This window comes from Monodelphis domestica, chromosome 7 (genome assembly GCF_027887165.1).
Source record: "Monodelphis domestica isolate mMonDom1 chromosome 7, mMonDom1.pri, whole genome shotgun sequence".
In the NCBI taxonomy this organism is placed as follows: domain Eukaryota; kingdom Metazoa; phylum Chordata; class Mammalia; order Didelphimorphia; family Didelphidae; genus Monodelphis; species Monodelphis domestica.
Window position 1 is genome coordinate 230,583,233 of NC_077233.1, and position 25,645 is coordinate 230,608,877.

The following is a 25,645-nucleotide window of genomic DNA, read 5'->3' on the forward strand; positions in this document are numbered from 1 at the left end:
GATTCTGCTTACTTCATTTGGCATGGGTTCATATAATTCTTCCCAGGTTTTTCTGAAACCTTCCTGTTCTTAATTTCTTATTCCACAATAGTATCCATTACAGCCATATGCCACAACGTGTTTAGCCTTTCCCCAATTGTTTGGAATCTCCTCATTGTTCAATTCTTTGCCACCACAGAAAGAGTTAATATAATTTTCTTTTTTTACATAGAGATTCTTTTCCCTTTTTCTTTGTTTTATTTGGAATATAGACTTAGTAGTAGTGTTACTGGGTCAAAAGGAATGAGCAAATTTATAGGGTATAGTTCAAAACTGTTGTCCAGAATAGTTGGACTAGTTTACAACTCCATCAACAAGTGTATTAGTGTCCCAATTTTTTCATATTCCTCCCAGTATTTGTCATTTTCCCTTACTTTTTGTCATGTTAGCCACCAATGAGCTAATTACAAGTCTTGGTAACATTTGGGAAATATTTGCTTTGGCTAATTACACACACACACACACACACACACACACACACACACACACACACACACACACACACATATATATGGATATAATATATATGTTTAAATGTATATACATCTGTATATAAATGAGTCAAATGACCATGCCATACTAGGTTTTCCAAGGCAGTCACAATTTAAAAATTTTGGCTGAAGTTTATTCTTCTTTAACCAAAACAAAAATCCTACTTGTGATCTTGGGCAATTCACTAAACTTTCTGAATCCAACAGGTAGTGTCAGAAGCAGGATTTGAATCCAAGTCTTTTGGTTCCAGAATCAGTATTTTTTTCACTGTACCATAGCACAATAAAAGTGGTTTGTGAAATGAATAATTTATGTATGGCTTGTTTCATTTTTTGGGTAAGATTATTCACTTAAATTCCAAGTCAGAAAAAAAGTCACTTGACATAATCTGACTTTCCGCAAATGTGGTCACCATAGTATTAGTGGGTATGTGTACAAGTCTGTACTCATCTTACTTGTATGTAGGTGTGTGGAAGCTTATGAAGTCCTTTTCTTTTGCAAAATAATAATAATCTACTTTTTTGTCATCCATTTTCTATTTCTGGATTCTTAAGGAATTCTGTCCTTAATCTTGGCACCAAACACTCTCCCAGCCTGGATGGGGGGTCTGTATAACAATTGGGCCATGGGTCTGGGCCATGTACTGAGGTCAAATTCCCCAGTGTCCCCTAGAAAGGAGGGGAACAGCTCCTCCTTCCCTTAGTAACAGACGCTGTAGCCTTGGTTACCAGTCCTAAGACAAGAGAAAATGAAACTCTAGCTTTTCAAAGCTGAGGGAGGAGAAGGGTGTGGAGAAGCAAGTTGCTTCATACTTTTCCATCAGACTTGGGATCATACTGGATGTGGACTTACCACCTGAGGGGAAGAAAAAGGGCTGTGGACAAAGTGTAGAAGACTGAGAAAAAGGAAGCCTGACAAACTCTCAGCTTCTCTACTTTCTGTCTCCATTTTCCTATTTCTCTTCCCAGGCATTCACTCAAAATTCCAAGACCTATGACCTCTTCAATGGGCAGAATTTCCTGAAAATTCAATTGCCTATGATGCTTCCATTATGATGCATAGCCTGGGGGCATTTTTGGACCTGGCTGGTAGAAACTTGCCTTTAGATAACTAAGGGTTGTCTGTTGATTTGGGATAGGCACCCCATTTTTCTGGACATCATGAATATCTCAAGTGTTAAATGTTCTTCTGAAAAGGTGAGTTGTCCCTTAATTTCCATTGGATTTAGAAATTTTTTCTTGTGGCCTTGTCATGTATAGACTGGCCACCACATTGGAGCCTTCCTAACTAGCCTGATCTAGTTGTTCCTGTTACCAAGATCTATTGTTGTCTTTTGGACTTGGGTTTTTAGATCTCTGGAACATAGCCAGATGCCTTTAGGACTTACCCCCAAAACCACAAATTTAGATGGAAAATTAGTTGTTCTTTTAAAGCTTCCATTTTGAAGTGGTGAACCTATGTTACTTTGATGGTGCTGTTAACACAAGGTGCAGTTGTTGGAGTTGAAGCACATATCCTCATTGTGTGATATTTGGGAACCATTCTTTTAATCAGGATCTTTGAACTAGATTTAAATCTGGGCCATGGGACAGACTGTCATTGATGGGAAAATTCTTGCTGGGGGTGGTGGTAGAGGAAACAAGGAGGAAGGAGGGACTATTCCAACATAATAAACAGTAGATTCCTCATTTTTGAGATCCTGAAAGGAATCCCATGTGACTTTAGGGCACCACAGGTGCAACTTTATAAAGTCTTCCTTGAATAGTACAGTACTTGCTTTTACTGTCCAAGTTTTTGCTTTTGTGTAGCCACTAATGTACTAGGAGCTTAGCCAGTGTATTAAGGTTAGCTGAGGAGATTTCATGCTTGTTGATCAGAGAGGCATATTTATTCTTAGAGAGGCAGAGACAGAGACAGACAGAGGGAGGGAGGGACGGACAGAGAAAGAGGCAGGGAGGGAAGAAGAGAGGGAGAGGGGGAGAGAGAGACAAACAGAGAGAGAGAAAGGGAAGTGGTAGAGAGAGAGAGAGAGAGAGAGAGAGAGAGAGAGAGAGAGAGAGAGAGAGAGAGAGAGAGAAAGAGAGAGAGAAAGAGAGAGAGAGAGAGAGAGAGAGAGAGAGAGAGAGAGAGAGAGAGAGAGAGAGAGAGAGAGAGAGAGAGAGAGAGAGAGAGAACACTGTGAGACATTGAATTCTCGACTGCTTGACATTGGGGGTATCAGAGAAACAGGGATGTTTTGTCCATCTCTGAGGGTCCCTACACTCAAAAATGGAAAGAAATAGGCTGGATAAACAGTATCACTTTCATTCTGCTAAGAAAAGCTCAAGATTCGCTAAAATTGCAAAATATTTGCATGGTTTTGCCTTAGGAGTTACAGGGATCAGAAATCTTTTAGAAGTGATATATCAAATATATGACTGGGGTTTGGGAAGTTGTGGTCTAGGGAAACATTGGTGGTAAACCTGATCTAGCTCTTCTGGAGGAGGTAGCTTAGTGATTGGTTGTTTTCTAGGCACTAAAGTGGCAAGATTAGCTGGCCTATGTGCCATAGCCAAGCCTGCCATCTTAGCCCATATGGCTTGGATTGTAAATTCTTAATATAATTCATGAGAAAGGCTCAACCCTCAGCATATATATGTATATGTGTCATATATAAACATATATACAAACACATATAGACAGATAGCTATAGATGAAGTATTTATTTATTTCTTTGGTTTTTTTTAGTCATATCCTATTTTTTAAAAAACCCTTACTGTCTGACTTAGAATCAATATTCTAATGGTATTCTAATGGTAAGGGTTAGGCATTGGGGGTTAAGTGACTTACCCAGGATCACTCAGCTAGTGTCTGAGGCCAGATTTGAACCCAGGATCTCTGGTCTCTGGACCTGGCTCTCAAACCACTGAGCCACCTAGCTATACCCCCATCTCTTATGTCCTACTCTTCATGACCCCATTTAGATATTTTCTTGACAAAGACACTGGAGTGGTTTGCCATTCATCCTGACTAGAGGCCCAGAACTCTATCCACTGCTAGGCTGCCTAAAATACCCTAAAGCAGTGTTATGCAAACTCAGAATCAGGGATGTTTTCCATTAATGTCTTGCTTACTCTGAGGGTTGAGGGTGCTATGAAGCTGGTCTTGTATTCTCAAAGTCTATGCCAATCAAGCATGAGTTCTGAGAGATCCTACCAATATACCAAGGCTTTTCAGTTGGATCTGGGGAGAAACTTCATGCTTGTCATCAAATGACAAGCCTGGTGAAATTTGGAGAGTCTCACGACCAGGGAGGCTACCGATGAACCTTTTTAGTCTCAGAAAATGCTAAAGACTGCTTATTAAATTGTAGAGGTTACAATCTGTGCTAGTGAATCCATTATCCACATTGACAAAATGACAGCCAAATATTAGAGGCATCACATGTGTGAAACATAAAGCCAATTTTATGATTTAAAAACCAGTCCATTTCATCACATTTCAGATTGAGAGACAAGGCACTGCAGACAGACATGACTGTCGCTTCAATTAGAATTGGTTATAGAGGGAATTACTTGGGAGATGTGTGCCCAGCTCTCCCTGTCTAGCAATCAACAAACATTTGTGAATAGTTGCTGTCCTAGGTCCTGGGAATTTAAAAAAAAAGAAGAAGAAATAATCTCTACTTTCAGAGAACTTTCATTCTAATGGAGAAATAACATGTGAATTTATAAGTAGATAAAGAATATAGTAGATACAGAATAAATCCAATACAGTACAAAGCAGTTAATTATAAGATGGAAAAGGATTAAAATTCGAAGTTGGGGAGAAAAGGACAGACTTCCTATAGAAGGTCATGCTTGAAATGAGCCTTGAAAGAAGAGAGGGATTATATAAGAAGAGAGTATATTCCAGAAATAAGGGATGCCCAATCCAAAAGTATGGAAATGGGAGATAGGATACTACAGGTGAAGAACAGAGAAGCTTAGTTCTGCTGTACTCTAGAATGCAGGAAAATTAGTAATATATAACAAAGCTCAAAATATAAAGTCCTGATTGTGAAAGACTTTAAAAGCTGGCAGCTGGGAACCTAGAGCAACTAGGTGGTATAGTAGATAGAGAGACAGACCCAGCATTAGTAAGACCTGAGTTCAAATCTAGCCTCAGACACTAGTTGAGTGACCTCTTGGTAAGTCACTTAACCCTATTTGCCTCAGTTTCTTCATCTGTAAAATAATCTGGAAAAGGAAATGGCAAACCATTCCAGTATCTTTGTCAAGAGAAGCCTGAAAAGGGTCACAAAAATTGAGACACCAGGGAAATGACACAACAGCAAATAGGCAATAGGAAACCATTCAAGTTCACTGAGTAAGTGAGTAACATGGTCAGATTTATGCTTAAGGAAAAATCACTTTACTAACTGTTTGGAAGCTGAGTTGGAATGGACAGAGCTAAGTCAAGGAGACCACTTAGGAGGGCATTGTTATAAGTCTAGGTGAGATTGATGAGGACTAAACTAAGGTGAGGGTTGTGTGAAGAGAGGGAATTAGATACAAGAGATATTGTGGAGAAATGACAATATTTGGCAACTAATAGACATGTGGGGTCAGGGAGAATTAAGAGTTGAAAATAATGCCAGGTAATAAACCTGGTGGTGGATGCTGGAATGCTGTCCCTGATCTTCCCCTGCTGACTTCTCTGTTTTCTTTAAGTTCCAACTAACATCCTGTCTTTACAGGAAACTTTTCCCAACCCCTCTTAATTCCAGTGCCTTCTTTCTCTTAATTATTTCCTGTTTCCCCTGGATAAATATAGCTTGTCGTTCTAAAACAATTTAGATTATAACTCCTTGAGGGCAGGCACTGTCTTTTGCCTCTTTTTGTATGCCCAGAGTTTGACACAATGTCTGGCTTGTGGTAAATAATTAATAAATGTTTTTGACTGACTTCTGACTATTGATGGCTTCGTCAAAAGTAAGGAAGTTTGGAAGAAGATTGCTTTTGGGGAAAATAAAGTGAGTTATTTTGGATACCTTAAGTATAAGATGCCTAAAGGATGTTTCCAGTGAAAATGTCCAATAGATAGTTGGTGATATGGGGCTGAACCACAGGGGAGAGGCTAGCACTTGACAGGTATGTGTATCATCTGCATAGAGATGATACCTAGAGCCATGTGAACTGCCGAGGACACCAAGAGAGAATTTAAAGAGCAGAGGGCTTCAGATAAAGCCAAGGGGAGTGCTAACTACTGTGGGGTGTGATATGGATGGTGAGGCAGCAAAATAGACATTGAGTGGTCAAACAGGTAGGAAACATCAGTGTCACAAAAACCCAGAAAAAAGTACCTAGGAGTAGAAAGTGGTCAACAGTGTCAAATGCAGCAAAGAGGTCAAGAAACATGAGGACATGGGGGCAGCTGGGTGGTTCAGTTAATTGAGAGGCCCAGAGGTGGGAGGTTCTGGGTTCAAATCTGACCTCAGATACTTCCTAGCTGTGTGACCCTAGGCAAGTCACTTAAGCCCCCTTGCCTACTCCTTACCACTATCTGCCAATACATAGTATTGATTCTAAGATAGAAGGTTTAAAAAATAAAAAAATAAAGAGATAATTGGTCAAAAAAGAGATATGATAAAATACTTCCTTTGCTTAAGTTGGTGGAGTGGGGTGTCCACTAGTGTGGAATGTTGCATATAATGTCAGGTTGTTTTTGTTTTCTATGAGTTGTTTAGATTTTGCAGGATTTGTTTTTCTCTTCTTTTTAGTTTGTTTTCAAGGATTACTCTCTGGAAGGAAGAATGGATACAAAGGAAATTTTAGATGATGTACAAATAAAAGAAATTGATAAAAATCCATCAAAAAGATATTGTTGAGTTTCAGTTGAGTGGTTAAGTCAGAATATACTTTGCAAACAGTTTAGAAGAGGGGATGGAGGCTCTGAGTGTAGATAGGTTTTTTTTAGGAGTTTGATTGAAAAAGGAAGGATAGTTATAGGAGAATAGATGGAGGGGGAAATTGAGTTTGACCTTTTATCCAGCTGCATCAATTTGGGAGAAATAAAATGGGAGGGGTCAGCTCCTGACTTTGCTTTTCATACCTGGAAGGTCCCTCTAAATTTAGATTCTTTTAGGCAGTAACTTCCATTAATCAATATGACTATGGAAAATAAACACAAGAGAGTATATGAGGATCTTCTGAGAGATCTTCTATGAAGAACTTTGAAACGGGGGATTTAAAAATAAAAATACATATTAAGCCAAATGTTTGTAATTCTTAATGGTAATGTGGCTGTGTCTTTCTTATTCCCACTCACTCCTCCCCCTATCAGCCAGAGTGTTGCAAACATTTCCTAGTCCTTTAAAAGAATCTTTGTTCTTATTTTCTGTAGTCCACCAGAAATGACTCCATACATCACATGAGCCACTCTAGGAAGCGACCAGAGTTACCACCTCTGCCTCAATCTGCCAATGAAGAACCTTCTCAACTTTATAAGGTCTGTTTGTGGAAGTACTGGTTCCCCCCACCCTACCCCTCACCCCCGCAGGGTGATGAGATGATGTGCAGGGACCCAGAGGTTATTTTCATTCTTTTGAGTTGTCAAGCTAGACCCACAGGCAATGCAGTAAGGGTTCATACACATCATGAATGATACTTGCTCATCAGTGCTATTTCCAGAAATAATGATGGTCCTCTGAACATTTTTGTTGTCACTTTGGAAGTGACAGCTTTAGATACTTGTCTAATGATCAAGAAATTTCTCTCCCATTCAATTGGATAAATATTTGTTAAATGCTTGTTATGGACAAGTTATAGACAAACAATAAATAGCCCCTGTCTTAAGAGATTTTACATTCCAATGGGGTCAACCATTCAACTCATAAATTCAATAAATATTGATTAAGCACTGGACTAGGCACTTGGGTACTCAAGACATTGGCCAATATACTTGTTCTGATGTAGCTAATTAAGGTCAAGTCTATTGGCATTGTTATTATTATAATTATAATTATTATATATAATTATTATATTTATTATTATGTATTATTATTATTGTTATTATTATATAACATAGTAATAATACTGTATTTATATAGGTCTTGACTTTCCAAGCTCTTTCTCATTTGATTTGCACAATTACCTTTTTAGGTCAAGGTAGATAATGCTTCTGAGTTCTGACCCAGCACTCTTTCCACTTAGCCTACTAGAAAAGATGGAGTTGCTATTTTCTTTGAGGAAGATGATTCAGACAAGAGATGCTAAGCTTCTATATTTGATACATTAAGGCCTGTTGTGGACCTTGTAAAACTGATTGATTAAAAGAGAAAAAGAAAGTCAAGGAAAGGACATGAATGGTTGGAAAAAGAAAAATATATGAACAACCAATGTGTGGTCCTGATCTGAATAAATGAATCAAAAGACACATTTATTAAATGTCCTCTATGTGTAAAGCACTAGAGATATAAATAGAAAAGTTAGTCTTTGCTCTGAAGGATCTCATATACTATGTAAAGTACTATGTAAATATGAGTTTTACTTTTATGTTTCTTCTGGCTTTCTCCAAATGTAGTCAGTCATGTCACACAGCTTTTATCCTCCCTTGATGCAAAGGATGTCATGGACTAGGGCCGTGCCATTCAAGGACCAAAACTACTACCGAGGTCCCAGTGATTCCATTGCTAATAACTATTCCATGAATGCTCGGGACCTGAGGATGAGGGACCTGCTGAAGATCTACCAGCCTGTCACAATCCTTTCTGCATTTGGAATGGATCAAAGAACAAAAAAGGGTATCTTTTAATTTCAGAATAAAATGGGATAGTGCTAGTAGTAAAGGAGGGAGAGCACAGGGAGAAGGCAAGAGACAGCATAGCATTTGCTTCTGCTAACAGCTGAAAGTATCCTCTTTCCTTTGGTTGGTCTTTATCCAAAGAAACTTTGCCTGCTCTACATCTTTAGTTCTCCTCTTAGGAATGCTCTGCCAACCATAACACCTTCTTATCATTCTATCTGAAATTATATATCTACTAATATACTTACTTTATTTATTGATTTTTTTCATTTTGAACTTTGGGCCAAAGCATCATAGTTCCTTTGATTTTTGCATTACACTAACACAGATGTAGTCACAGTTGAATGGTCTCATCTCCTTTGATGTCCTCTGCCCTCAAGAATTTGGGAACTGTAGGATTCAAATCACTTCGATCCTGGAATCCCTTGGGAATTTTTTCTTGAGAAAGCTAAGTTTGGGGTTTTGGAGAAGCCAAAGCATGATCTGTGGATCTGAATGACACTGGGCAACTAGGATACAATGGAAAGAGTCCTGGGTTCCCATTCAGAGAACCCAGATTTAAATCCATCTTCTGACTTGTATGACCTTGGGAGATCTCTTAACCTCTCTTTGCCCTTCAGTTTCTTCACTTGAAAATGGAGTTGGACTAGACATCTAAGCTTATGTCTACAATAAGATCTGTGATCTTAAATATCTCCATATCTGGAGATAGTTTTGCTAAAAACATAATCATTGGACATATGAAGAGGGTACTTCCAAGATGAATTTCTGGCAAAAAAAAAAAAATTCTAGCTAGGCAAAGCCTTTTTCTAGAGCAACAACATAACATAATGGAGAGATTGTTGGACCCAAAGACAGGAAGATCTGGGTTCAAATACTCTTCCTGACACTGTGTGACCATGGACAATTCACTAAGCCTCAGTTTCCTTGTTGGTAAGATGAGAGGTTTGGGCTTGATGATCTTTAAAATCCCTTCCATCTCTAAAGCTTGGATCCTACAAAATAACATGTGATCTAGCATTTACTAATTAGTGGGATTACTTTTCAAAGAGGTATAGTAGGGGGAAAAAGGAATCTAGTCTCTTAGAATCACTAAATCTCAATTATATGAAGACATTATCTAATTTGTGGGTGGATCTTTTATTTTTCTTACTGCCTTTTCTCTTTGGCTATTTTATTGATTAGGGGAATGAAGTGGAGGAGAATATAGGAAATCAGAATTTCAAAGTAGTTTTGGTGAAAAGTTAGGCAGAAAGAGAAAAAAGTTAAAGTCTGGGCTAAAATTCAATTTATTTTGATTATGAAATTCTAATTTCCTGATTTCCCTGTCCTTGTTGATTTTTGATGATGAAAGGTCAGCTTTATTTAATTTTTAGTGGTTACAAAAAAACCATAGCAACATTTTTCAGTTGACCTAGAAAACATGAAATCCATGCTTTTGGAGGAGATAACATACATACAAGATAGATACAGGATAATTTGGGAGTAGTCTCAAAGGAAAGGCACTAAGGTTAAGGACTGGGAAAGGCCTTTGTAGGAAGTGTGACTGAGACTTGAAAGAAGACAGAGAGGAGAAATAGAGATAAAGAGGGACAGAACACTTGGGATAGCAATCTAGTGTTTGAGGAATAAGCAAGAAAGTCAGCGATACTGAATAGCAGAGTAAATGTAGAAGGGAATAAGGTGCCAGAGAAGGTGGGAAAGGGCCAGGGCTAAAAAAACCCAAACCATATAAATGATTTTATATAACCCAATTCTGGCAGTAATGGGGAGCCACTGGAGTTTATTGAATGGGAGAAGTTGGGGGAGGCAATGACGGAAGAAGGGTTAGTGATCAGACTTGAGCTTTATGAAGTTTAATTTGACAGCTAAAAAGAAGATAGTTTGGAGTGTTCAGTTGGTAATTATAATCTCTGTTATTTATAGAACATTTTGTACTTTACCAATTTATAACATACTTATTGTCTGATTCTAATCAGTTGTCCAATGAGTAGTCATGGAAGGCATTGTTGTCCCTGGGTTACAGAGGAGAAAACTGTTCCAGGGAAAATGATCAGCCTGAAAAATGGTGGGCTTGGCACTAGAAAACACTTCAGCAGACTTCAGTTTAACTCTCTTTCCATGCCATCTCCGCGTCTTGCAGTTATTCTTCAAATACTCTTTCTACCCTACAGGACAAAATCTGGGTATCATTGGACACTGTGCTATCTTTTTGTGATTTTTTTTCACCTGATCTGTAATTTCATTGTTGTAAGAAAAGTTTAACAGTAACAGAAACTCCCTTTAGTTGAGCATTTCAGCACCAAGTTAAGTAGATTATCTAAGTTTACTCAGTAGGAATCATAGGATAAGTATGATAGCTGTAATCTCATTGGCAAAAAAGGAAATTCTATGGTGGAGAACAAAACTTCCATCAATGTAGGTCTTTATCATCATCTCTGCAACTTGGAGAGTTGCTTTGGGCACTGAGAAGTTAATTGACTTGTCCAAGGTCCCAGCCAGTATGTATCAAAGATGAGATTTGAACCCAGGTCTTTCTTCTCTAGCCATTTCACCACCTTGCCTCTCAGGAGTCAGAGGTAGGATTTAAACTGAGGTGTTTCTGAGTCCCAGGAAGTATTCTGTTCACTCTGTCATGTTGTGTACCTCATAGTTCCTGGGCATATCATTGTTTGTAGACCTGGAAATTTAGAAGAGAAGAAGGAAATTTAGAAGAAGAAGTATATAGAATATAGCCCTAAATCATTTCATTGTCATTATTGCCTTTGTCATTTCCACTTTCAGCTTTAAGAGATACCTCTGGACCCAGTGCCAAGAAACCGAAGTTGTCATTTAAAAGAAAACCTGATACCCTCAGGTATTTACCACACTGGACATTTCAGATTGGGCCATGATCAATCTTAGGCTCATTGTAATAAGTGGTTTACCTTCCTGCCTCACCTTTTAGAAGGTCTCTTTTACCATCAGTATCATTATGGCCATTATTATAGATATATATATACAGCTATAGATATAGATTTGACTGGACATGTGATTTCATTGGTATAGGGAATTCTTAATGAGGAAGCCCACTCTACCACACAGATTGACATTCTCTCGGCAATTTATAGTCTTAGAGATTTTCCCAGACCACCAAGAGGCTAAGTACTTGTCCCAGGATCCCAGAACCAACATATAATAGAGGTGGGACTTGATCTCAGGTTTTTCAAACTCAGAAGATAGCATCCACTAGGTCATACCACCTCTCTGATGTGGCAGATGAGGGCAGGATGTGCCATTGATGGACAAAGGGACAAACTTGGCATCAGAAGAGCCTGGGGTTTGAATCCTGGCTCTGATGTTTCCTAACTGATGGATTTTGTTCCCCAGAGGTATAAACTCTCTCTAAACTCCAGTTTCTTCACCTCTAACATGATGGTAATACTACAAACATTGTATATTTCATGGAGTTGTGATTATAGCTAAATGGGAACTATTTTCTGTATGTGACATTCTCACCAATGTTTCAGAGTAGTGATTCCAAACTTTTTGGTCTCAGGACCCCTTGACACTCTCAAAAATATTTGAGGTTCCTCTTTCCAAACTAATTTTTATTTATATGGGTTATGTCTATGGATATTTACTCTGTTAGAAATTAAAACAGTATCATTAGGAAAATTATAATAGCCTCTCAACCTCACTAAAGATATCGGGCTCTCTAGATCCTAATTTGATAGCCACTATTTTAAATTAGTAAAGTTAATATAACCTACCCTCTAGCTAGCTTCAAATATCTAATGCTTCCTGCACTTTTAGTTATTTTGCCATTTTATCATTACTATGGCAGTTGGAACTGATCATACTCATGCACATTAAAGTATTTAAATCACTAACAAATGCCTTGATAAATTATCTTTCCTATAGTTATTTACATTTTTTTTATCAGGGAACAATATCAAAGAAATTTCTTGATGGTGTAATTTTAGTCCTTAAGGATAGGCAGGAGGAAGACATTTGGGAGGCAAGTCAAGGCAAGAGAGACGAGATCTTAAATCATGCTGGTGGCTGCTTTTTAACTTCATTCTATAAGGGTCTCTGGGTTTCAGGCACTAAGGCTTGACCATGTGGATGTGGATGTGGAACCCTTCACATTGTCCACTTAAGAAGTTTATTTTCTTTTTCCATTTCTAGTAAGTCAACAGAATTCAAAGCAAGAGAGAGTGAGATGCCCCTTCCAGCCAGGTAATTATTATTCTCTATTCTTTGCTAAGGGGAAGAGCAATGGATTTCTTGGACTACAGGGGAAAGGATATAGATCAGGTGTCACGAATGAGCCATATCACCATGGTCTCAATGCCACAATACCCAAGCCAGGTCTGATGTAGCCTTGGGTGTATTGCATGCATTTCCCTTCATGGAAGAAGATGGTGGTAACCACTTAGCAATACTTTCTCACACACTTCTCTTTATCATTCACTATATTACATGCATTTGGGCAATAGAGGGCTAGAGTTAGGAGCTGCTGTCTAATAAGTAAGGGAAGGGAGAAATGACCTGACCTGGCTTAGTCTTATTGATACCTACTCTCTCTCTAATAAAGCTAAGAAGCCATTGATAGGGATACACAGTAAACATTCAATAGTGAGAATTCATTTTTGAATATAGGGAATAAATATGGACAGAAATATTGTTAGAAAGTACAGAGCAATTTCTAACCTATTACATGTCAGTCTATAGAAGATAAGACCAGATAACATAATGTTTCACTAAGAGAGAATATGTTTATTTCAGAGCTATACTCCCCATTCAGGCTTTAACTTCTAGTGGGTCACATTTGATGGAAGTTGATTCACCTGGAAGCCGACCAATAAGTCCAGAAGAACAGATTGATATGATGATCCAAGAAGAGAAAGAAATGGCAAAGAGTGAACCTGAGCCCACAGAGTTAGACCTAGAGGTGGGTTCCATTTTGTTTCCTTTCCTTTCACTGATTATTATCCCCCATTGTTGAAGAAGTACTTCCGTTGGGTCCACTGCTCTTGGATGTCCAACATCCAAAGCTCTTTTGCTTTTGTTTAAGACCCTTTGCCCTTGGTTGATAGTCTGCAGATAAGGAGAATGACTGGTTAGCCTCTTTATCAAAATAATAAGAAATAATTATTCCCTTGACACTTGACTGGGGCAGGGAGGTGGTACAGTGGATAGAATGCTGGGCAGACTCATCTTCCTGAGTTCAAATATGGCCTCAGACACGTATTATCTGTGTGATCCTAGGTAAGGAAAGGAAAGTCTTAAAGTAGAAATGAAGTTGAAAACAATGGAGTCCAAGTCTAAGGGCAAATCCCTTTAGAAAGCTCATCAGTGGCTTCAGTTAGATTGTACAGAACAGTTGTAAACAATCTGTTCAATCAGTTGTTTCCTTTTTAAACATTTTTGTTGCTGTTTGGCTTTGTGGTTGTTTTTGGTAGAGATATTATTATTACGTGATTCATGGGATTCGTAAAGACATGATTGCCCGGCAGGATGAGGATGTTCTGGGAAGAATTCTGAATCTTATTCCGATGCACTTGATAAAGAATCCCAACCTGGAGACCTTGTTAAGAAATCTAGTGGAAGAGAATGACGAAGACTACTACCATAGTCTCATGAAGGATATTGGTAAATCATAGAACAAATAAGGTCATGGCTTAGTGTATTAAATAGAAAGAAAGGGGCAACAAGGTGGCTCAGTGAATAAAGTGCCAGGCCTGGAGTTGGGAGGACCTGGGTTCAAATGTGGTCTCAGACACTTCTTAGCTGTGTGACCATGGGCAAGTCACTTAACCCCCAGTGCCTGTATCTTACTGCTCTTCTACTTTGGACCTGATACTAAGTATCAATTCTAAGACAGAAAGTAAGAATCAAGGGGGAAAAAGAAGAAATAAACATTAAGTACTTGCTATGAGCCATCCCTTTGTCACAAAAAATTTGTCCAATCTGCAATAAAAACCACTGAGACTGAACTCCAAGCCAAAAAATCATTTATGAAAGGGAGTTGCCCTTCTTTAATGAATGGAACCTCAGATCTTCCTTATGAGCTGAGAATGCCCCCTTGCTCCCCAGTACAGATGTTATATCCCTCAGGTCTCAGATAGTTCAGATGGTGTACCATAAAATACAAATTCTCATTGAGGTTCCTGGGGTCACAATGGTGGTCTCAAGGCAGTGGGTGGGCAAATATCCATCCAAGTGCTAGCAAAGGCAGAAGTTGGGCAATCATCCAGCAAGCAGAATTCCACCTGATGTTGAACATTTGAGGAAAAAAAAAGGGTCATGGGACTCCTAAAATAACTTGGAGACTTTCCACGGGTGGTCACAAGTGGGACAAGATAAGGGTCATTTCTGCTCATACGCTGGACAGGATGTATGCCCATTGCTGGCTAAGGGGCCATATAAGGTGGCCAGTGGAATACTTATCTTCCCAAGCTGGGTGAGGGAAAGTGTCAGAGGGAGAGGTCTGAATGGTCCCTTTCCTCATGCAGGCATTCATTCATTAGGCCACATGAGTGGAGGTCCTCTAGCTTGGACATTTTTGTGGTTAAGCAAGTACACATATGACACTTATAATCTCAAATCTGCTTTTTTTGGCCTAAAAAAGTCCAATACGAGAAAGAACACCTTTCAGCTGATATGAGTATGATATGGATCAATAACTATGTGATTAAATGTGATTGATTACATATGAATATGGGAATACTGGACAATTTCTTATGTAATCATTAAATTGAGTAATAATGATTGGAAGTAAACTAGGGATGGATTATAACAATCTATGGATAGATTCAAGAAATCAATTAATTTTCATACAATTCATTTTTTCATACTAATCTTCTAGTTAGAGGCATTTTACAACTGAAGAATCTGAGGCAATCAGAGGTTGTGACTTGCTTGGGGTCACATAGTTAGTAACTGAGGTCGGAGTTGAACTCAGATTTTCCTCACTTCAGGCTCAGTGCTCTATCCACTGAGCCACCTAGATGTCTCTAGATGCAACTTTTCATACTTTATGAGTCTTCAATTGTGGTCATTCTTTTTTTTTTTAAACCTTACCTTCTGCCTTGGAACCAATACTATGTATATAGAAGAGTGGCAAGGGCTAGGCATTTGGGCTTAAGTGATTTGCTCAGGGTCACATAGCTAGGTAATGTCTGAGGTCAGATTTGAACCAAGGACCTCCTGTCTCTAGGTTTGGCTCTCAATCCACTGGGCCACTCAACTTCCCCCATTTGATTCTTGAACAGGTAGGTATTATTCCAGGTAGGTGTTATTATCCCCATTATAGCTCATAATATAATATGATAATATCATAATTTATAATATATTTATATGTACTTCTATGATATTATATAATAATTATCCCCATTATAACTTAAAACTAAAACTGTAAAATACAAGTTATCTCATAAGTTCAATATTGTTTTAAGCCTTTGGAGCTTAAAGCTTAAACTATAGAGGGTTAAAACTCTATTAAGACTTTGGAACTATCTTATAGATATGTATTTAAGATTGTCAATACCAGATTTAGAACCCTCGAGTGTTCAAATGTAGGAAAAATAAAAGCCATCCATCATATTCCCTGCAAAAATTTCTCTCATTTTATAAAATATTTATCTAATTGGTTTGAAGACAGGAAGATAACTTCATGAGTTCAAATCTGGCCTCAGACACTAGCTGTGTGACCCTTAGAAAATCATTTAACCCTGTTTACCTCAGTTTCTTTATCTGTAAAATGAACTGGAGAAGGAAATGACAAACCACTCCAGTACCTTTGCCAAGAAAACCTCAAATGGGGCTGTGAAGAGTCTGATGTGACTGAAAAGAATGAGCAACAACAATTATTTTCCAGGTGTTTTGCCAATTAATCAATAGATATTTTTATCCTCATCATATTTTATTCTACAATACTTAAGATACTGGCTTAAATTAAATTGTAGGTTCTATAATATGGATCAGTCTTAGGTTCAGTCTGCTCCAGATCCTAAAGATCTGAGCCCCGCTCCCCCATCAAAATTAAAAAATAAGTCACCTAACCACATTCCAGATTAGTCAATGCCAGAACACATAAGCAATAAACCAGTTATGGAGAAAAAAAGAAGGAATGTTTTACCAGCAAAGTGGGCAACTAATAAGCATTTATTGTTGAAGATGGTGATGCAGAGGATCTGGGCATTTCTGACAGAGTGTGGTATTTATTCTCTTGGTTTTATAGTTGACTATATCCTGATGGATCCAGAGGAGAAAGAGAGACTCTATATTGCCAGCATCCCTCGTCCATTTCCACAAAGAATAATTCGAGCTCCAGTGCCATGGAACAAAGAATATAAGGCAGCAAAGTTGTGGAATGAAGAGCATCTGTTTGTAGTGAATCCCATGATGTTGATTCTAAAGGAGCTGTGGTTTTCAGAGTAAGATATCCATTTATTATAATTTATTAAGCATCATCTACCATTTGCTAAGCAAAGGAAAAAATAGTGATGGGAACCAAATTATGAGAAGTTTAGGAAGGGAAGGGCAGGGACTGAAGTGAAAGCAGCACATATAAACTGAATATATGCTATCATCACCATCATCACCTTCATCACTAATGAGATATTCCCTTGGTTTAGAGAACTCTCTATCATTCCAGATCACCATTTGCCCTATAAGTTGCAGTTTTAGAGATTGCTTGGGGGAACTAAAGGGTTAAGAGACTTGCCCAAGCTCACACAGCTAACAGGTTACAAGAGGGCAGGTATTCAGATCTACCTGACTCAGAGGTGATTTTTCCATTCCACTGCTTCATGGGATATTTGTTAATACTTTAAAGTTTCAAGTCAGTTTACATTTGTACCTCACAAGGGAGTTAGAACAAGTATTGTTATTCCCATTTTGCTGAGAGGAACTTGAGGCTCAGAAAAGGGGAGAAATGGGATCATAACTTGAGGGAACAATAAAGGCAAAGAAAAAAGATGCACTGTGGGAGGATGGATGTTGAAAAGAAAGGAAATATAATGACGATAATAATAGTTAGCATTTATAGAATGCTTATTATATGCCAGGCACTGTATTAAGCACTTTTACAACTATCTTATTTGAAAACAACCTTGGGAAATAGATGCTATAGTTATATCCCCATTCTACATATAGGGAAACTGAGGCACATCAATGTTAAGTGATTTATCCAAGGTCACACAGCCAGTAAGTGCCTGAGGCCAAATTTGAATCTACAGGTCTTGTTGACTTCAGGCCCATGTAAAGGAAATTTAATAAAAACTGAGGAAAATTTGGTTACAGGTGATTTATTGGTTAGGGAATAAAAAAAGGAATAGTTGATAGATTCTCCACTTAATTCAAAGATCACCCCTCCCCCAACAGAGCTAATTATTATATCCCATAAACAATTAAAAAGTCTGAAACATCAATTAATTATAACAAAAATAATTAACCAGAATACTATTCAGGATACAAAATTAAGAAATTAATTTAAAAAAATCATCATCTTTTGCCTCAGTATCAATTTTAAGACAGAAAAGAAGCAAGGGCTAGACAATCAGGATTGAGTAACTGCCCAGGGTCACACATCTAGGAAGTGTCTGAAGCTAGATTTGAACTTGGGTCCTCCTGTCTGCAGGTCTGGCATCTATCCACTGTGCTACCTAGCAGTCCCAGTCATCTAATTTCTAATGGAGGAAAAGTTTAGAAATGAGAGCTATATAGCAAAGAATTGGAAAGCCAATAGCTTGGCTCAAGAGTTGTAAAATTTTATTCAAGCAACAAACTCCTTGAAAATTAGGATGGACCAAATAGAAACCAATAACTTCATGAGGCAAAAAGGAGTATTAAAACAAAGTCAAAGGCCTGAAATAGAAAATAGAAGAAAATACCATGGCAAAAGTAACTGCTTTAGAAAAAAGAATGAGGAGATATAATCAGAGAGATGCAAATAAAAACAACTCTGAGGTATCACCTCACACCTGGCAGATTGGCTAACATGAGAGCAAAGGAAAGTAATGAATGCTGGAGGGGATGTGGCAAAGTAGGGACATTAATTCATTGCTGGTGGAGTTGTGAACTGATCCAACCATTCTGGAGGGCAATTTGGAACTATGCCCAAAGGGGGACAAAAGAATATCTACCCTTTGACCCAGCCATAGCACTGCTGGGTCTGTACCCCAAAGAGATAATGGACAAAAAGACTTGTACAAAAATATTCATAGCTGCGCTCTTTGTGGTGGCCAAAAACTGGAAAACGAGGGGATGCCCATCAATTGGGGAATGGCTGAGCAAATTGTGGTACATGTTAGTGATGGAATACTATTGTGCTAAAAGGAATAATAAAGTGGAGGAGTTCCATGGAGACTGGAACAACCTCCAGGACGTGATGCAGAGCGAGAGGAGCAGAACCAGGAGAACATTGTACACAGAGACTGATACACTGTGGTATAATCGAACGTAATGGACTTCTCCATTAGTGGCGGTGTAATGTCCCTGAACAATTTGCAGGGATCTAGGAGAAAAAAACACCATTTATAAGCAGAGGACAAACTGTGGGAGTAGAAACACCGAGGAAAAGCAACTGCCAGAATACAGCGGTTGAGGGGACATGACAGAGGAGAGACTCTAAATGAACACTCTAATGCAAATACTATCAACATAGCAATGGGTTCAAATCAAGAAAACATGTAATGCCCAGTGGATTTATGCGTTGGCTATGGGGGGTGGGGGGGAGGAAAAGAAAATGATCTATGTCTTTAATGAATAATGCTTGGAAATGATCAAATAAAATATTTTTTAAAAAAAGAAAAAAGAATGAGGAGAAAAAACTAAGAAACACTGGAATTGTTAGACTATTTGAATAAAACGAACAAAAAAGAGCAGGCATTCTTTTTCAAAAAATCTTAAAAGAAAACTGCCCAGGTGTCTTAGAAAGAGAGGGTGAAGTGGAAATAAAGAATTCACTGGTCAGTTCCTGAAAGAAACTCTCAAATGATAATTCCCAGGAACACCGTAGCCAATATCCAGAGTTTCAAGGATAAAGAAAAAAATACTGCAAGAAGGCAGAAAGAAAGAATTCATATATGAGGAGCCACAATCAGGATCACACAAGGCTTAGGGAAGAGAGGAAAAGGAAAAAGGAAAGGAAGGTTAACTTTATTTTACATAATTAGGGTGCCCAAGTAGGCATCAATACAAACAAGGGGGAGAGGACTGAGGGAGCTGCTGATGCTTGAATCTCATTCTCATCTGAACTGGTCAAAAAAAAGAGGAATACAAATTCACAAACACACAGGCACAGAAACATGTTTCAACAAGAAAATAGTAGGGAAAGGGGAAAAGGAAGGGGGAAGAATTCTAAGGATTATAGATTAAGGAGTCAATTAGTGCTAAGCAAAACAAATTATAAGAATGTACAAAAACATTTATAGATCTTTTTGAGGTAGGAAAGAATGGGAATGTGAAGGGTTATCAGAAATTGGGGAATGGAGGAATGAGTTGTGCTATATAAATATGATGGATTTCTATTGTGATTTTAGAAAACATAAATGGGATGGTTTCAGGGAAACCTGGAAATACTTGAATGATATGCAGAGTGAAGTGAACAGAATCAAGGCAAAATGAATACAATGATAACAGTATAGTAAAGACAAACAACTTTGAAAAATCAAGAACTCTGATCAATGCAATGACCAACCACAATTTGAGAGGACTAATGATGAAATATGCTACTTGCCTTTTGCTAGAGAGATATGTAAAATAAGACCAAATTATTTTGGATATGGCCAATGTGGAATTTAAAAGAAAATTCACTATATATTTTGGAATGGGTTCTGTTTTTCTGTTGTTTTCATTTGGGAGAGAGGACTTGAGGTGAGAAAGTGAAAAAAGCATATTTTCACTGATTGAATTAAAATATTTTAAAATTATATGTATATATTATATATCATTAGTATTAAAATTCCTCTTAAATAATCATTAGTCATCAAATTCTGTTTAATGAAAAGCTGGGAGACTCCTTTCATTTATGATCTTTGAATTTGATTGTAAAATATAATGGAACTTACATAAATTTTCCCTTTCTCTTTCAGATTTTGCGACATCAAATTTGTTCGAACAGCAGAATTACTTGAAGGCCCATTGCCGCTATTACCTGATGAATTTTATAGTGTTATTGCAAGACACTGCATTGAAGCTCGTCAGATTCTTCTTGAAAAGTCAGTATCATGTCCAAATGGAGGTATTAATGAGACAGAAACAGCTGGAATTAAAACTGGGGACCAGCTGAGGTTTATATTGGTCCCCAATATCGAACACTGAAATTTTCCTCTCTTTGGGCTTACATCATCATCCTCACTCTGACTTCTTACTGCTCCTGTTTTTTTTTTTCTTCCTACTTCCCTACATTCCAACTAGCCTTTTGTTTTCATCAAAGTTTCTTCTCCTGGACCCTTTCCTATCATCTATTCCTTATTACAATATCTACTTCCTATCATCTACTTTTAAACTTTTGAGGCCTTTCTTGGTGATAGATGCAGAAGATTTAAGTCTTCTATTTTGGCCACCCAGATGAGTCCTAAGGATAGGGAGGCTTCCCAGTGTTTAAGAGGAATAATTTTTAGCCATTATGAGAAAACATATGTAGCTGTAAGAAGAACTAAGGAAAATAGTATCCACTTTAGAAAATGAAAGGCATGAATTGCTTAGGCAATGATTTCCCTGAAAAATTGGGGGTGCCTATTAGGGGATATATAAGCATTTGTGGGTAATGCTTCAACTTTAATTCTGCTTTTCACTTTTCTGAGGAGAGAATTCTACTTCAATTTCCTTTTTTAAATCGTCAAAAAGCATTTATTAAGCGCCTACTGTATGCCAGGCTCTATGCTAAGCACTGGTTATGCAAAGGAAGGTAAAAGATATTCCCTGCTCCACACATAGAAGACAGTCAGAGAGAGTGCCTTGAGCTGAAAGATGACGTATCTTGTTGGAGGAACAGCCAGGAGGCCAATGACACTAGATCCAAGAATATAAGGGAGATGGGGTGGTATAACATAATATCTGATGGGAAAGAAGAAAATAAATTTGTATTTCTTATTTGGTATACTTTACTAAGTAGTCCTGGTCATGTGGGTGTTACAGTAGCAAAAGCATCTTTTCAGTGCTTATCTTATTTACTTTTTTGGAAAAGAGGAAATAGGTAAGGTTGGTCAGAAGGTATGATTTAGTGAACATTTCTCATGTGTCTGCCATGCACAGGAAGGAGGTAGTATCATGAAGTGGAGAGAAATCTGTCTGAAAAGCAGATTCCTACAGGTGACATATCAACTTAGAAAACCACATATTAACATTATCTATGTTCTATTTCATTTTTATTTATTTTACTTATTTAATATTGGAATTTACTAATTTATTTATTATTGGAAAAATATTTTCCAATTACATTTTAATCTGGTACCTCTTCAATTTGGAGTATTGTAGGCTGCTGATGCAGCTGCAAGAAGAATATTTGATATTTTTGTTCTAGGTTACTCTTTAAAGGTAATAAGAGAAGGTGGTGGCCACCTGCATTGATAAACAGAGTTTCCTCACTTGGCAGTTCCCTATACCAATGCTTATCCATAAGTATGCACAAGGCACTGGGGATTCCAAAGATGAGAACAAAATAGAGTTTCTGTCCTTTAAAGAACTTTGCATTCTACTGGTGGGAGGCAACACATATACAAATAGGCAGATTTTCAAAGAAGTGTTATAATCTCCTCAAGTGGTATTCTCATACTCTACATTTGTTCTATTTTCCACCGAACCTATTTTTAATAATAATAATAATAATAATAATAATAATAATAATAGTAATAGGGGAAGCTAGTTGACTCAGTGAATTGAGAGCCAGGCCTAGAGATGGGGGGTCCTGGGTTCAATCTGGCCTCTGACACTTCCTAGCTGTGTGACCCTGGGCAAGTCACTTAACTCTCACTGCCTGGTCTTTACTGTTCTTCTGTCTTGGAACCAATACATAGTATTAATTCCAAGATAGAAGGTAAGGGTTTAAAAAAGTGATGATAATAATAATAATAATTAAACTGCTAATTTCAAGAAGGAAGGGAGGAATGTTAATAACTGAGGGGGAAGAAGGAAGGTCTCATGTTAGAGATGGCAACTAAAATGCATCTTGAAGAAATAGAGCTAACTGATTGGCAAGGCTATTTAAGTAGAAAAGGGGCCCACCAGTTCTCAAGGATCTCCTCTGCCATCTTCCTTGGCAGAAAGGTGAGCAGGGTTTGGAAGGTCCCCAGAGTTAAGGTACCTATCTGACACCTGGTTGCCTTTTGTCCTTGCAGGTGGATTCCCACCTGTGCTCAGCAGTTTATCACACGGAAAGATAATTGGATCCATTTTGCTCCCAAGAGTGACTATGATTCCTCTCAAATGATTGAGGAGTATTTTGCTTCTGTGGCTGCCTTCATGTCTCTGCAACTCCGGGAGTTAGTGACTAATTCGCTGAAGGATCTTGTTGAATTTTTTATGATCCATAAGGTACCATTGGACAGTGAACTAATCTTTTGGATGTGATAAAAAATAGTAAGAACATCATTCAATGATAGTGTATGATTATTGTATTTTTTAAACCCTTACCTTCTGTCTTAGAATCAATATAATGTATTGTTTCCAAGGTAGAAGAAGAGTGGTAAGGGCCGGGCAACATGTCTTAAGCAACTTGTTCAGGGGCATGCAGCTAGGAAGTGTGTGAGGTCATATTTGAACCCAGGACCTCCTATCTCTAGACCTGTCTCTCAGGCCACTGACCATGTAGCTGCTCCTAATTTTTGTATTAAAATTGTTTTTTGTTGGTTTCTTTTTTGGTCTGTCCCCTCCTCCCTGCAATTTTCCTTTGAAATAACGATGAAAAAAAAACCCAAACAGTTAAGCAAAACTGGCTGATAAAGCAACCATATCTGGAAGAGGATGAAGCATTTTGCACCTGTAATTTTCTCTCATTTCCCCTTCCCCCCCAACCTTTCACTGGAGAGGAGGAATATAAATCATCCTCTGTTCTCTGGATCCAAGATTGCCCATTGCAACAAATCTGCCTTTCAGGAAAATTTTCATTTTTTGTTATTGTAGTCATTGTGGATCTCTTTCTTTTGGTTCTGCTTTCTTTATCCTGCATCAATTCCTAAAAATTTCCAATATGTCTCTAAATTCCTCATATTTGATACATATATATTTATATATGTAAATGTGCATGTGTGCATGTAATTTGGTGGGTCTGGATTTGCAATTTCATTAATGTATGGAACTCCTGAAAACTTGCTCCACTGAGGCACAACAACTTTACACTTGCCCATGATCACAAAACCAGTGCGTTCCAAAGGCAAGACTTGAAATCAGGTCCTCCTGAGTTCTAGCCTAGTCTTTTGTCCACAATACTATGTCATTGCTTTATTATTTTTTACTGAAAAAATAATTCTATTATTTTCACATATCTTAACTTGTCTAAAAGTATTTTCTTTTATATGTGCTGCTAATATATGAAGTTCTGGGTCTAAACAGAAAAGCAAAATTTAAAGCTAATTATCCCATCAATTGGGGAATGTCTAAACAAATCATCGTATATGATTGTGATGAAATACTACTGCCCTCTAAGAAATGATGAGCAGATTAATTTTTAAGTTTTTAAAATTAATAATTAAGTTTTTTTTAAAGTAGAAAGAACTACATGAGATGAGGAGGAGGGAAATGAGTAGGACCAATAGAATATTATATGCAGCTATAGATTTCATATTTGAAGAACAACTTATGAATGTTTTCTTCTGAAGAACGACCGGAGAAGTAGAAGTATGGAAGACATAATCTATATATTTTGCTCGATGATGCCTTCTATGGTATAGGGAGGGGAGGAGCTGAATAAAAAAATAAATAATAAAAATTAAAAATTTAATTATTCATTTTTAAAGAATTTCACAATAAGAATTTTTAAAATAGCTAGTTTTAAAAATTATTATATAATGAAATGATTTCATTATAATAATGCAGTTTATACATGTAATGCTTCAGGAAATATTGCATAAAGTAAAATAAGTCTCTACAACATAGTGACCCTCTTCAATTTTGATCATAAATGGATGTGTGGAGTGTGTTAGAATTTTAAATTGGACCTGGAATCAGCAAGGAGGTGCTGGACCTAAAGTCAGGGAGACCTGAGTTCATATCCTGCCATAGCCACTTTGTTAGCCATGTAAATGAAGATACCTGTCCTGTCCCATTTATGGCAAACATTTATCACACCAATACAGAACCCCAAGTTAAATAATAGGTTTATTGAGAAGAGGTCCACCTCACAATAAAGCAGGACCCTGATCCCATCAGAACCAGAGACCCTGAGCCTTAGAGGATGGTCTTTTTTAGAGAGAGAAACCTTATGGCACAGTGACAGTGATACCAAAAAAGATAAAAATGTTCATATCCTTCACATAGGCGATTCTTAGTGACAAGTGCTGATTAAGCTAGTGAATGCAAAAGAAGATCACTTTGGGTGATCACCTAAGTCTATTACTATTGCTGACCTTTTAAAGACTCTTGTTGTCTTTTGCTGACAATATTAGGAGTCAGCAATTGATATGTAAAAACAAGAGTGGCCCTCCCCCTCCTTCCTGTCCTTCTCTGGCTTGCACCCAACAGAGTGTGGTGGGCTTGGGAGTAATGTTTGGTTATAGGCATAAGGTCAAAAAATGTAAACAAGATTTGATATCACCCTACACTGTAACTTTCTTAGCTAATCCCTATAATTTTATAAAGCAAACTATATCATTTTGACTATACACTCAAAACTAATTATTGTGTTATTAAAATAATCACAAAGGCCACTACTATAATCATAAAATTTTTATTTTATATGAAATATATATAAAAAAGTTATAATCATAAAAGGGGTAGGGGACTTCACCCTCACATTATCCCTCCTCTGATCCAAAGAAAGATGTGAGCATCTTGCTATTGGATCATTTACGATATAGGGGCCAGGCAGGTGTTGTGATGCAACAATCATTTTGTGAGTAGATACACTTATGTTAAAACAAGGACACTGATCAAAATTAGTTGCTACCTTAATTGCTAATACAATAAAGTATGAATATGTATCTCTATAATGTGTAGACATAGTTGAAAAAAAAACATGAGCATGAAAATATTTGACAGGGTCACATAGTATCATGACTAGGAATGTAATACCCCAACAGTAACTAGAGTCTTTAGGTACTTCTTGTAGGTGTCTTGCTTCTTCCAGGGCAATATATTTAGCCCAGCCTCCATTGTTCTGAATCCAGTCGGCTAGTTTAGTCTCCAAGTAGGTCACCATCCA

The 25,645-nt window shown here is 37.6% G+C and overlaps 1 protein-coding gene across 5 annotated transcripts in view; it reads left to right on the plus strand.

Moving 5' to 3' along the window:
- Positions 1–1,574: 1,574 nt before the first annotated feature.
- DNAH3 (dynein axonemal heavy chain 3) overlaps positions 1,575–25,645 on the plus strand; it is a 246,850-nt gene continuing 222,779 nt past the window's right edge. For 4 of the 5 annotated variants that reach the window (XR_469849.3, XM_007498217.3, XM_056806547.1 and 1 more), the window contains exons 1-10: positions 1,575–1,727; positions 6,895–6,999; positions 8,074–8,293; positions 11,080–11,152; positions 12,466–12,516; positions 13,066–13,231; positions 13,743–13,932; positions 16,523–16,718; positions 20,379–20,504; positions 22,626–22,821. Coding sequence is in view for 4 of the 5 variants with exons in the window: in XM_007498217.3 (XP_007498279.2) it covers positions 1,692–1,727; positions 6,895–6,999; positions 8,074–8,293; positions 11,080–11,152; positions 12,466–12,516; positions 13,066–13,231; positions 13,743–13,932; positions 16,523–16,718; positions 20,379–20,504; positions 22,626–22,821 (1,359 nt within the window). In the remaining variant the exon portion in view is untranslated. Of the gene's footprint in view, positions 1,728–6,894; positions 7,000–8,073; positions 8,294–11,079; positions 11,153–12,465; positions 12,517–13,065; positions 13,232–13,742; positions 13,933–16,522; positions 16,719–20,378; positions 20,505–22,625; positions 22,822–25,645 lie in introns of those variants that run through there. The other variant, XM_007498219.2, reaches the window with a different exon arrangement.